This window comes from Rhinatrema bivittatum, chromosome 6 (assembly GCF_901001135.1).
Source record: "Rhinatrema bivittatum chromosome 6, aRhiBiv1.1, whole genome shotgun sequence".
In the NCBI taxonomy this organism is placed as follows: domain Eukaryota; kingdom Metazoa; phylum Chordata; class Amphibia; order Gymnophiona; family Rhinatrematidae; genus Rhinatrema; species Rhinatrema bivittatum.
The window spans coordinates 38,558,689-38,572,066 of record NC_042620.1 but is presented as its reverse complement, the minus strand read 5'-3'; the positions used below and the strand labels follow the sequence as shown (position 1 = coordinate 38,572,066).

The 13,378-nt window shown below is 47.6% G+C and overlaps 1 protein-coding gene across 1 annotated transcript in view; it reads right to left on the bottom strand.

Moving 5' to 3' along the window:
* Nucleotides 1–13,378, bottom strand: part of CEP70 (centrosomal protein 70) — a 188,570-nt gene that overhangs the window by 98,821 nt on the left and 76,371 nt on the right. The window contains exons 9-10 of the mRNA XM_029605309.1: nucleotides 1,105–1,204; nucleotides 650–738 (exon numbers count right to left, since the gene is read on the bottom strand). Of these exons, the coding sequence (XP_029461169.1) occupies nucleotides 650–738; nucleotides 1,105–1,204 (189 nt within the window). The remainder of the gene's footprint in view (nucleotides 1–649; nucleotides 739–1,104; nucleotides 1,205–13,378) is intronic.

Here is a 13,378-nt window from a genome sequence, read left to right as displayed (position 1 = left end):
GTATGTTTTATTGTAATCCACATAGAGAAAGTTTTACTGGATGTGCAGAATAAAAATGTATACCGAAAAATAAATTTTAAAATATCTCGGGGTCCTGGTTAAGTGTAACCTCCCCCCCCCCCTGGTTGAAAGGTTAATTACATGAAGAATAATTATGTTTTATACAAAACTTTTCACACAAGGTCCCACTATTCCTTCAAACAACTTATCAGAAACACTTACTCTGTCACCTCTAGGGTGGCAACTATTGCTACCACCTTGTGTCTGATCTGCATAACAGCTTCCAAAAGGAACAGTTTTATTTTATCTCACTATGATGAATATTCTGATATGGCAAGTAATCAAATACTGATGGATGAATGGTTAAATAAATAAAGGAGGCGAAGTGACTTAGCCAGATTTACATAGGGGCATTCCCTATGTAAATCTGGCTAAGTCACTTCGCCTCCTTGATGTAAAAAACTCAGCTATTCTGCCTTGTAGTTCACAACTAAACAACCTCTCAGCCCCAAGGTAATTTTATTATACTGGTAGATACTATTTTATCCTTGTAAATGACTTTTGAAGGCCAAATCTTATCAAGAGAGTAGAATAAAGTGGGTGAAATTTTTAAGCCTGCTTCTAGGAAAGCTTTTGAGTGTCTTCTCACCTTATTTCTAGTTCTTTCATCAGATTTCCATTTTCACGCAAAAGCTGTTCATTCTTGGTCTTCCATTCTCTCAGTTGGTCCTGGTAAGACTAAATACACAAGGATTAAAAGCATTTATATCAGCCTGCAAAGCATTTCTCCCATATATACTTGTGGCCTGATATTCAATGCTGGCCGGTTAAGTAACTTATCGGATATGACTTATCCGGCTAAGCTAAATCCGCTCTATGATTGATCTAACTTAACTGATTAACTTAACTGGATAAGAAAGAATATTGCTACTTATCTGGTTAAGTTAACCAGATACATAGAGCCACCCTGATCTGCCCACTGCCTGCTCACAAATTGGCTTGCTAAAAGATAGCTGGATAAGCGACTTATCCAGCTCAAAACGCTCTTTGCTCTTTCAATATCGGGCCCATGGTTACTCAACTTGCAGGTCTATTGCAGTGTACCTTGAGCAGTGCTTTATAATTTGGAGTTGCATCTAGATTTAAGAGCGGGTCCTTATCCTTTCCTCTTTCTTCTGTACTTTCTGAACTGTCTTCATATTTCCTGTGAAACAAAAACAAAATATTTTCTTTGTTGAAAATTCTAGAAGTGCTTAAGTAAAGCTGAAAACTGTATCTATGCTTCACCAAAATTAAAAACATAATTCTTTACTCTGTTGTATACAGTCTATATTACAACTAACCTAAAAAATGAAAACCAGTAAAATAATGAATAATATATCTGCATATTCTCTTTCTTTTAGTTCGAGTGAATACATAAACAATAACAACATGTCCAGGATACAACACATATATGGCCATATATTTGCATCAGTTTTGTTGTACAAAAACTTTAAACACAAACAAAAAAAAAGGTTTTGTCCCAACAGCAGCAGAAGAAGAAAGGATCTTTCCTCAGGAGATGTACCTGGTTTACAAGAAAGTCGGATTTACAAGTCCATGAACTTTTTAGCGTTTTTTTCTGCGGCTTTCGCTACAAGTTCATGAAGTAAAGTAAGGAAAATTTGAAGACAAGCCAGCTATTTTTAGCCGTTAAAAGGACAAGAGATATAATATTGGTAAAATAAATAGTAAAAAAATGTTTTTTAAATAAATCCCTTTGGCACACGTCTTATATAAACAATCAAAAATATCAGGAAGGAGGTGGCTTGTTAATGATTAAAAGCAGTACATTACATGGTGGTAATGACATTGAAAAACATATGAAACTTTCCACCCTTTCCTTAAAAAGTTTTTTTGGTGTTTTGAATAAGAAATATATTTAAATTGATTCGTAATACCACACAAAAGGGAGTAATTTTTCCCAATAGTGAATAACTGCTAGAAATAATAAATAAATTGATATAAGCATCGGGTCAATAGGGATATTTTTGGAGTTGGGATTTATTGAGTAATAATATCCTAGTGAATATACTTGTTTGGTGCATAGTATCTTGAGATTTGATGAGAGCATTGGATATTTTCACTTTGTCTAACAGTTGCAGATATTGGTTCCATTGAAACTTTAGCTCCCACTAAGCCTGCCTCACATGAAGATGTGTGAAAGCTTTAGGGACTTTTGCTGCCGTTTAACTTAACATCTTCATGAAAAGGAAGGCAAATACTTGCCTTTGACTCTGATGCACAGGATTAAATGTTTAAATCCCATCTAAAGACCCACCTTTTTGAAACCGCCTGATTGTCTGCTTTTAGTCTTATTAACTAGCTTTCTTTTCTTTTTAACCATTGTCTTCCTTTATACCCCAAGTCTCTTGTCCTGTATGTTTGTCTTATTAGATTGTAAGCTTTATTGAGCAGGAACTGTCTTTTTGTATGTTTGTACAGTGCTGCATATATCGTGTAGCGCTATAGAAAATTTGTAGTAGTAATAGTAAATGGATAAGTGCAAGGTGATGCATATAATAGTAAATGGATAAGTGCAAGGTGATGCATATAGGGAAAAATAACCCGTGCTATAATTACACAATGTTGGGTTCCATATTAGGTGCTACAACCCAAGAAAGAGATCTAGGTGTCATAGTGGATAACACATTGAAATCGTCGGTTTCAGTGTGCTGCGGCAGTCAAAAAAGCAAACAGAATGTTGGGAATTATTAGAAAAGGAATGGTGAATAAAATGGAAAATGTCATAATGCCTCTGTATCGCTCCATGGTGAGACCGCACCTTGAATATTGTGTACAATTCTGGTCGCCGCATCTCAAAAAAGATATAATTGCGATGGAGAAGGTACAGAGAAGGGCTACCAAAATGATAAGGGGAATGGAACAACTCCCCTATGAGGAAAGACTAAGAGGTTAGGACTTTTCAGCCTGGAGAAGAGACGACTGAGGGGGGATATGATAGAGGTGTTTAAAATCATGAGAGGTCTAGAACGGGTAGATGTGAATCGGTTATTTACTCTTTCGGATAGTAGAAAGACTAGGGGGCACTCCATGAAGTTAGCATGGGGCACATTTAAAACTAATCGGAGAAAGTTCTTTTTTACTCAACGCACAATTAGACTCTGGAATTTGTTGCCGGAGGATGTGGTTAGTGCAGTTAATATAGCTGTGTTTAAAAAAGAATTGGATAAGTTCTTGGAGGAGAAGTCCATTACCTGCTATTAAGTTCACTTAGAGAATAGCCACTGCCATTAGCAATGGTTACATGGAATAGACTTAGTTTTTGGGTACTTGCCAGGTTCTTATGGCCTGGATTGGCCACTGTTGGAAACAGGATGCTCGGCTTGATGGACCCTTGGTCTGACCCAGTATGGCATTTTCCTATGTTCTTATGTTTTTAAATTAGTTCTGATAATTTCTCTGCTCTCTGTTGAGGCAGAAATGTTCCCCGAGCTGTGTTCAAATGAGTCTCTATGAAGTCGATTACACGAGATGTCTTCATGTTGGATTTTTGCAGATTGATTAGAAATCCCAGAGATTGAAGCATGCTCAGGGTAAGAAGAATGGATGAATAAGATTTCTAAAGAGTTTTACTAGATGTTTTCCACAGTCTTCCTGAATGGCAGGAGTAATGTGGCTCATTTTATCTATTGGAAGTGCTTCTGCTGGAAACTTATTACTGTAGGTAAGCATGCATACACTGAATCATATACAGCTGATGAGCTACTATTCTGGAGCTTAGCACTGCACTTGAAAGTCTTTCTTTGCCATATTTTCCAATATCTTGGTATCTTTGCCAGCAGAAGTGTTCAAATCCATTTTGACATGCTTTTTTTTTTTTTATTATTATTTAAGGTTGATCCTACTACTCCATAGCAATGGGGAAGCTCAACTTTATCATGCCCCAGAGATAGCTGAACTTTGTATTTAAGATCCAACTTCCCTGATACAGGAATAATAGATTAAGGTGTTTACCACATTCTGGCTTGAAGCAGCCACAACCTGCCTAAGTGCATGAATGTACTTTAGCAAGCCAAAGATATTGTCCCTAAATTCTGATTCTTTTTGTAAACTGAAAGGAATTTCATTAGACATTTTCTGTACAAACGTGAGGTGAGGTAAGACATGTCCTCAGGAGGAAATATTCTTCTAGGCTGCTGAGGAGAGGATTAGATGGAAGACCTGTGGACCGTTTGTCCTCTTAACAGAAAGAGAGACAAGGCATTGTTAAGATCTGCACTTTCTTGGGAATCAGACAGTTCAATAGGAGGAACTTCCAGAGCTATCTTATCTTTGGGAAGAGAAGAGCTTTGTGATTCAAAAGGGACTTGTACTATTTCATCCCTGCACTGATAAGGTGGAACAGTGGACTGAATATCCAACCTCAAAGCTATGGTGTCCAAAATAAGGTTCACTTCCTCTAATGGAGGAGGAAGCAACTTCAACACATTAGTAAAATAGTTCTTTACAAAGTCTTCCTACATCTTTTTCAGAAAGGAATGTCAATCCATTGGAGTAGGAGGAACCACCAGAGAGGAACCATCTGATTCTGGGACTAGAATTGCTATTCTAAGTGGTGAAATCTCTTCTGCTTTTGACAGAGGAGTAGAATTATTCTAGTCTTTTTGGACTGCTCAACACTGAAGAAAAAAACAGATCCAAGAAAATTTGTGAACTAATGAGGCACCAGTACCTATGCTAATCAATGGTGCCAGCTTACTGTCTGCGCCAAAAAAGACTGCATGGTTAACATCAATTCCCACATCTATCTCTTCTCTGCACCATATACCTTGGAGGACCTCCCGTCTTTCACCATGTCTAATTTTCGGTGCCAAAGCATGGAAGTTATTTCTCTCTTCCTCTGCGCTGGTAACATTTGGTGTCAGAATACAACTTACCTCTCTCTTTACTAGAGGGGGAATGGTATTTGCACAGAGTCATAAAAGAAAATTAGGTCTTACCTTTGATAATTTTCGTTCCTGTAGTACCATGGATCAGTCCAGACTCCTGGGTTTTGCACCCCCTCTAGCAGATGGAGACAGAAGTTTACAAACAAAACTCCGCCTTATATAGGCTGGTGCCACCTACAGTCTGGCAGTATTACTTAATGTCAAAGCAGGATGAATTCCCACTAACAGACCAAACTACTATAGACAGTAACCTAACAACCCATAACCGGCTCAACAACCCCCCCCAAAGGGAACGGAACCCGAGCCAACGATAACAAGACATACAATTATGACCTTAGCCTCAGAGGAAAAAACAGCACAGACTATCCTCCTTCATTGCAGAATAAATGGGCGGGACTCTGGACTGATCCGTGGTACTACAGGAACGAAAATTATCAAAGGTAAGACCTAATTTTCTTTTCCCTGTACGTACCCGGATCAGTCCAGACTCCTGGGATGTACCAGAGCTGCCTCAAATGGGATGGGCTCCGGAGAGTCCCACTCTGAGCACCCCTGCACCAAAATCTCCGCTGCCTGGATTCTTAACATCCAGGCGATAATGTCTGCTGAACGTATGTAAAGACTTCCAGGTCGCTGCTCTACAAATCTCCTCCGGGGATATATGATGGCATTCCGCCCAGGACGCAGCCTGGGAACGCGTAGAATGTGCCTTGAGACCAATTGGCAATGCTTTACCCTGCAACAAATATGCATAACTGATAGCCTCCTTTAACCAACAAGCAATCGTAGTTTTGGAAGCCGCATTACCCTGACAAGGTCCGCTCCAAAGCACAACAGATGGTCGGAAACCCTGAAAGCATTCGTAACTTCCAGGTAATGCAACAAAGCGCGACGTACATCCAACCTGCGCAAATCCTTAGACAAAGGATCTGCCCTATCCAAAGCCGCAAACGAAGGCAGTTCCACTGTCTGACTGAGATGAAAGTCAGATACCACCTTCGGAAGAAATGAAGGAACCATCTGAAGAGAGACTCCCGATTCCGATATTTGCAAGAAAGGCTCCCGACAAGACAGAGTTTGCAGCTCGGATATCCGTCGCACCGATACCATGGCTACCAAGAAGACCACCTTGAGCGTCAAATCCTTCAAGGTAGCTCTGCGAAGGGGCTCGAATGGAGCCCCGCACAACTCCTTCAATACCAAATTCAGATTCCAGGAAGGACAAGGCTTACGCAACGGCGGTTGTAAATGCTTTGCACCTTGAAGAAAAACGGACTACATCCGGATGCGATGACAAAGGCACCCCGTTGACCCGTCCTCGCAACGACGCCAGAGCCGCTACCTGAACCCGTAAAGAACTACATGAGAGACCTTTTGCCAAACCATCCTGGAGAAATCGTAAAACCTCGGGCACAGACGCGTGAGGAGGCCCCACCTCGCGCGCCAAACACCACGTCTCAAACAGCCTCCAAACCCGGATGTAAGCTAAAGACGTAGAAGCTTTGCGGGACCTTAGGAGGGTGGTTATAACGGCATCCGAATAACCTCTGGACTTCAGCCTTCTCCTCTCAAAAGCCATGCCGCTAGACAGAAGCGGTCTACCTGGTCGAAACAAACGGGCCCCTGATGTAGGAGATCCGGAACATACGGGAAGCGAAGGGGCTCCTCCACCGACAGATTCAGCAAATCCACAAACCACAGGCGACGAGGCCATTCGGGAGCGACGAGCACCACTTCTGCCGGGTGCAACTCGATCCGCCTCAACACCCTGCCGATGAGAGGGCAGGGAGGAAACACATAAAGAAGCACATCCGTCGGCCATGGCAATGCCAGGGCATCCACGCCTTCTGCAGCCGTCTCCCTGCGGCGAGCAAAGAACCACGGAGCTTTTGCATTCTTGAAAGTTGCCATCAGGTCGACGGCAGGGGACCCCCAGCGAAGACAAATGAGACGATACGCCTCTTCCGCGAGCTCCCACTCTCCGGGGTCTAGGCGATTGCGACTGAGAAAATCTGCATGAAGATTCTCCACCCCAGCGATGTGGGAGGCCGCTATGCTGTCCAGATGTTCTTCTGCCCATGCCATTAAGAGTCGGGCTTCGGCCGCGACCGACTGACTCCTGGTTCCGCCTTGATGATTGATGTAAGCCACTGTGGTCGCATTGTCCGAGAGAATCCTGACGGCCTTTCCACGAACCAGCGGAAGAAAAGCCTGCAGAGCTAGGCGAACCGCTCTGGTCTCTAGGCGATTGATGGACCATTCTGCTTCCTGCGAGGACCATTGCCCCTGCACCGACTTCCGTAGACAGACAGCTCCCCAGCCATACAGACTGGCATCTGTCGTAACTATCGTCCAAGACGGGATCTCTAGAGGCACTCTGCGACTCAAGTTGTTTGGACACAACCACCAATCCATGCTGTCCCGAGCAGCCAGGGTCAGCAGCAACGGGAGACGAAATTCCTCTGAAATGGGGTTCCAGCGGGAGAGCAACGCAGACTGTAAAGGCCTCATATGAGCGAAAGCCCAAGGAACCAACTCCAGCGTGGAAGCCATTGACCCCAAGACCTGTAAATAGTCCCAGACTATCGGTTCCGGTTTGGCCAACAATCTTCGAATTTGTGCCTGCAATTTGAACATTCGCTCCTGCGTCAGGGACACCCAGCCCCAACAGGTGTCAAACGATGCTCCCAAAAACTCCAGCGATTGCAACGGCACTAGCTGACTCTTGGACACATTGATTATCCAGCCGAGATTGTGCAACAATTGAAGCACCCGTTGCACTGCCGCTCGACAAGAGACTCCGACTTGGCGCGAATCAGCCAATCGTCCAGATATGGGTGTACCAGTAGACCTTCCCTGCAAAGCTGTGCTGCTAACCACCACCATAATTTTGGTGATGAAGTTCGAGGGGCTGTCGCCAGGCCGAACGGGAGCACCCGAACTGAAAATGCTGTCCCCAGCATGGCAAACCGAAGGAACTGCTGGTACTCTGCTCGGATACTGATGTGAAGATACGCTTCCGTGAGATCCAGAGATGCCAAAAACTCCCCCTGTCTGACGGACGCGATCACGGAGCGCAAAGTTTCCATGCGAAACCGCGGGAGCCGCAGACAGCGGTTGACACTTTTTAGATCTAGGATCGGATGAAAAGTTTCTTCCTTTTTGGGCACCACGAAGTAAATGGAATAACGGCCCCTGCGGAGCTCGTTGTGTGGGACTGGAACAATTGTGCAGAGCTCCTGGAGGCAGCCCAGCGTCGCCCGTACCGCCCGGCGTTTGTCCAAAAACCCGCAAGGCGATACCAGAAAACACGGGCGCGGACGTCGAAAAAAATCTAACGCGTAGCCGTGACTTATCTCATCTAAGACCCACTGATCCGACGTGATCCTGATCCATTCCCCGTAAAACTGGGTCAGCCTGCCCCCAACTTTCGGGACGGAGGAATGAACCGGCCGTCCATCATTGTGCAGGCTTGCCCCCCTGCACACTCGGACCGGATCCCGGGCGACTGAACCGGCACCCGCGAAAGGACTGCGAATAAGCCTGTTGCCTGTTGGCACTGTGACGATAGGAGGACACGATCCTCGAGAAGACCGAGGCCGGCACCCACTGCGAAAACGAGTCCGAGAGGCCGGACCTCCCCTGGTCCTTGGTCTGTCCTCTGGCAAGCGATAAACCTTGTTCTCACCCAGAGACTCGATAAGATCCTGCAATTCCTTGCCGAACAACAACTTGCCCTTAAAGGGTAACGAGCCTAACCGGGCCTTCGATGTCACGTCCGCTGACCAATGACGAAGCCACAGCAGACGCCTCGCGGAGACCGCGGAAACCATGGTCCTGGCCGAGGTAGGAAGCAAATCATAAAAGGCGTCTGCACTGTAGGCAATCACCACCTCCAAATGACGCACCTGGCGCGCTTCCTCGGGAGATAGAGATTCGTTGGCCAGCAACTGCTGAGCCCAGCGGAGACCAGCTCGCAAGGAAAAGCTACTGCAAATCGCTGCCCGAACACCTAAGGCCGAAACTTGAATTGCACTTCCAGCTTCCGGTCCTGTAAATCCTTTAGTGCAGTACCCCCTGTCACCGGAATAGTGGTCTTCTTTGTGACCGCTGCCACTGCTGAATCAATCTTGGGTAACCTCAACAACTCTAAGGTATCCTCTGGTAGGGGATGTAGCTTATCCATCGCCTTAGCCACCTTGATTCCCAACTCAGGGATATCCCATTCCTTAAAAAGTAGATCTGATGCTGAAAAATGTAATGGGAAGGCCAAGGGAGGACCCCGTAATCACAATACCACTGGATCCGTGGTCCCCAAGTCGGGACTCTTCCTGTGGAACCGGAATACTTAACTCCTTCAGGATTTCTGGAATGAGGGGACCCAGCTCGTCCCTGCAAAAAAGACTAACCACCTTCGGGTCATCCCCTTCCGTTCCATGGGTCCCCCGAGAGCCAGTGGATAACAAATCTCCGTCCCCCTCCACCCCTCTCGGGGGCTGGGACAGTTCATCCGAGTCATCTGGGCGCTCATCCGACCCATCCGTATCTGTGGAAGAATCCGGGACCCTCCCGGACAGCCCTCGCACGACTAGGTTGGGCGCTGCCCGTGCCCCCCGGGGCCGGGCCGTATCTAACTCGCTTCCCCTGCCTCCCAGGGGGGTCCGAGGAGGGGGTATCATGGGGTCTCTTCTGTGCCAGGCGCCGTGCCTTGAACGCCCTGTGCATCAACAGAACAAAGTCTGACCCAAATGACGAATCCGAGGAGCCCTCCTCTGAATCCCCCTCCGGGAGCTGAGGCTTGCTGCCTGGCCTAAGCCCCCCAGGTCTGTCCCCATCAGGGACCTTGTGTTGTGGCGAGAGATGCGGTGGGGGATCGTCCTCCCCCCTTTCCGAGCCCACCTCGGAACCCGCAGCCCCCCGAGGTAACAAAATGGCGGGCGTTCCCGCCGAAATGCTGCTGGAATCGGGTCGGTGACCGGTTCCACTCTCGGTGCCGGAGGAGTCTGGAACCGTAGCATCGCTTTGTCGATGGCCTCCTGGACCAGCCGGTCCAGTTCTACCCGGAGACCTGGGTAACAAGACCCGGCTCAACGGGAGAGGGAGGCTGAGGCTGAGCCGGAGGGACCACCGTCGCCGGTGGAATCACGGCCCCCAAACCCCGAAGGGGTGAGGGTTGCCTCAGTGTCTGCGAGACAGAAGTGGACGGTGCCATTTCTGGTCGAGACTTCTTCGAAGGAGGCTCGGACAGTACTGAGGTCGATGACTTCGATTCCTTGACGGTCCGAGACTTATGACGTCGATGGCGATGTTTCTCTTTCCGATCCCCTCGATCTTCGGGGGAAGGGACAGGAGTCGATGGCCGTGAAGTCGTCGATGGCGGACGGTCACCGGGAGGCTGTCGATGATGATGAGACTTCGACGGTTCCGGTTCCGATGACGTCGATGCAATCGATGGCGTCGGAGTGTGAGCATGGAAAAGGAGTCCCATCTTCTCCATTCTGGCTTTGCGACCTTTTGGTGTCATTAGGGCACATTTGGTGCAAGTCAGGACATCATGCTCACTCCCTAAACACAAAACACAGACTCTATGTGGGTCTGTGATGGTCATAGTACGTGTACAGTCCGGGCACCGACGGAACCCCGACGCCATGGCCGTATGCCAAAAATTTAGCCGCGGGATGGTCGACTGCCAACAGGCCTCGAGGGCCGAACTCGACGGTAGCCGACCAAAACTTATGGCAAAAACTTACCGAAGTCCCGCGGAGGAAAATTTGAAGAAGGGAGACCCCTGAGGGGCAAATTTTTCTTCAAGAATTAGTTTAAAGTATTCCTGTCAGGAATGTGGTAAGAGCTCCTTAACCGCGTGGCTACTGCTACGCGGAAAAAAGAAGACTGAAGGGAGACCCCTGCTGGCTGCAGGGTTGGTGCCGTGCTGGGCATGCCCAGTAGGGGCCAGTCAAAGTTCCTGAAACTTTGACGGGAGTTTTCCGTGGTTGGGCTCCATCCTCGATGTCACCCATTTGTGAGGACAACCATTCTGCTTGTCCTGTGAGAAAGCCTGAATCCAAACAACAGATCCTAGGCGGGGAGAGTTGTGTTCTACATCTCAAAAGAGGATCCGAAGGACAGACTGGCCGAACCTACTGTCACGTCGGCTATCTCTATCTAGACAATAGTGAGATGTGAATGTGTGGACAGAAATCCACGTTGCAGCTCTGCAGATCTCCTCCATGGGAACTGCTCGCAAGTGGGCCACCGATGCTACCACGGCTCTGACAGAATGAGCCTTGACATGACCCCCAAAATGCAGGCCCTCCTGAGCATAACAGAAGGATATGCGATCTGATATCCAATTGGATACTGTCTGTTTGGCAAAACCAATGCCCAACCTATTCCTATCAAAAGAAATAAAAAGTTGGGTGGACTGTCTATGGGCTTCTGTCCATGCCAGATAGAAGGCTAAGACTTCCTTGCAGTCCAAACTGTGCAGTGCTCATTCACCTTGGTGCAAATGGGGCCTGGGAAAGAATGTTGACTTGATGATGGACTGGTTAAGATGGAAGTCCGTCACCACCTTAGGCAGGAACTTAGGGTGTGTATGCAAGACCACCCTGACATGGTAAAACTTAGTGTAAGATGAATAAAAGTTAGTAAGGCCTGGAGCTCACTGACCCTGAGCACTGAAGTGACTGCCACCAAAATTATGACCTTCCTGGTCAGGTATTTCAGGTCACAGATGAGCAGCGGCTCAAAAGGAGCTTTCATCAGCTGAGCTAACAGCATGTTGGGGTCCCAGAACACAACAGGAGGCCTTAGTGGAGGCTTCAACTGAAGCAGGCTCCGCATGAAGTGTAAAAACTATAGGCTGTACAGAGATGGATGTGCCATCTACACCCTGGAGGTATGCGTCAATTGCACTCAGGTGAACTTTAATAAAATTGGTTTTTAAGCCAGCTTCTGATAGGTGTAGAAGGTAATCAAGCAGTTTTTGTGTAGGGCAGGTGAACAGATAAGAAAATTATTATTTACCTGCTAATTTTCGTTCCTGTAGTACCATGGATCAGTCCAGACCGTGGGTTATGTCCCCATTCCAGCAGATGGAGTCAGCCCAAAGCTTCGAGGGGGCATCACCATAAGTACTACTACCCCCTCTGCAGGAGTTCAGTATCGAGAATATCAAAGCCCGAGGAAACAGAAAACCCCTGAATTGGATCAAGTTTAAACAAGACGGCAACAATAAGCCGCTGAATTTGTAACTAGAGAAACAGTACCGTCCCACCAACGGATGGGAGGTCACGTCGCGTGTTGACCCCTAAGAAAACAGGCACAAAACAGTGAAAACAGGGAACACGTGAGAGAAGACCAGTAGAAAAGACACTACCATATAACAGCTGAGTCGAATCAGCCACCAAAGACAGCTGAGCAGGATGAAGACCCAAGTGCGGTGGGCGTCTGGACTGATCCATGGTACTACAGGAACGAAAATTAGCAGGTAAGTAATAATTTTCTTTTCCCTGTACGTACCTGGATCAGTCCAGACCGTGGGATGTACCCAACCTTCCCTAGACCGGGTGGGGTCCTGCGAGGCCCGCTCGTAGAACCTGTTCGCCAAAATGTCCATGGACGGATGAAGCGAGGTGTAGGCGATAGTGTCTTGAGAACGTGTGCAAGGATTTCCAGGTGGCCGCCCTACAGATTTCTTGCGAAGAGACCGAGCGGGTCTCCGCCCAGGAGGCTGCCTGCGACCGGATAGAATGCGCTACGATGCCGGGCGGCGGGGACCGCCCCGCCCCAATGTAGGAAGCGGCAATACCGGCCTTCAGCCATCTGGCGATGGTCGTCTTCGAGGCCTGAGAACCCTTCCGGGGCCCGGACCAAAGGACGAAGAGATGATCCGAAGTCCGGAAATCATTCGTAGCCTCCAGGTAGATGCGCAGAGTGCGCTTGACATCCAGGAGACGGAGAGATCTCGGCTCAGACGGAGGGAAAGATGGCAGTTCCACCGTCTGATTCACATGGAACGCAGAAACCACCTTCGGCAGGAAGGAGGGCTCAGTACGAAGAGACACGCCCGAGTCGGAGAATCGGAGATAGGGCTCTCTACACGACAGAGCCTGGAGCTCCGAAATCCGCCGAGCCGAGCAGATGGCCACCAGAAACACAGTCTTGAGAGTGATATCCTTGATCGTCGCAGTCTTCAGCGGTTCAAATGGAGGTCCCGACATGGAACGAAGTACCAGATTGAGACTCCAGGAGGGACAAGGGTCCCGCAATGGAGGTCGCAAATGTTTGGCCCCCTTGAGAAAACGGACGATGTCTGGATGTTGTAACAGAGAACCTCCGTCACGCAGAAGGGAGCCAAGGGCGGCCACTTGAACCCGGAGGGAGTTGTAAGCGAGCCCCTTGTCCACTCCCACTTGTAGGAA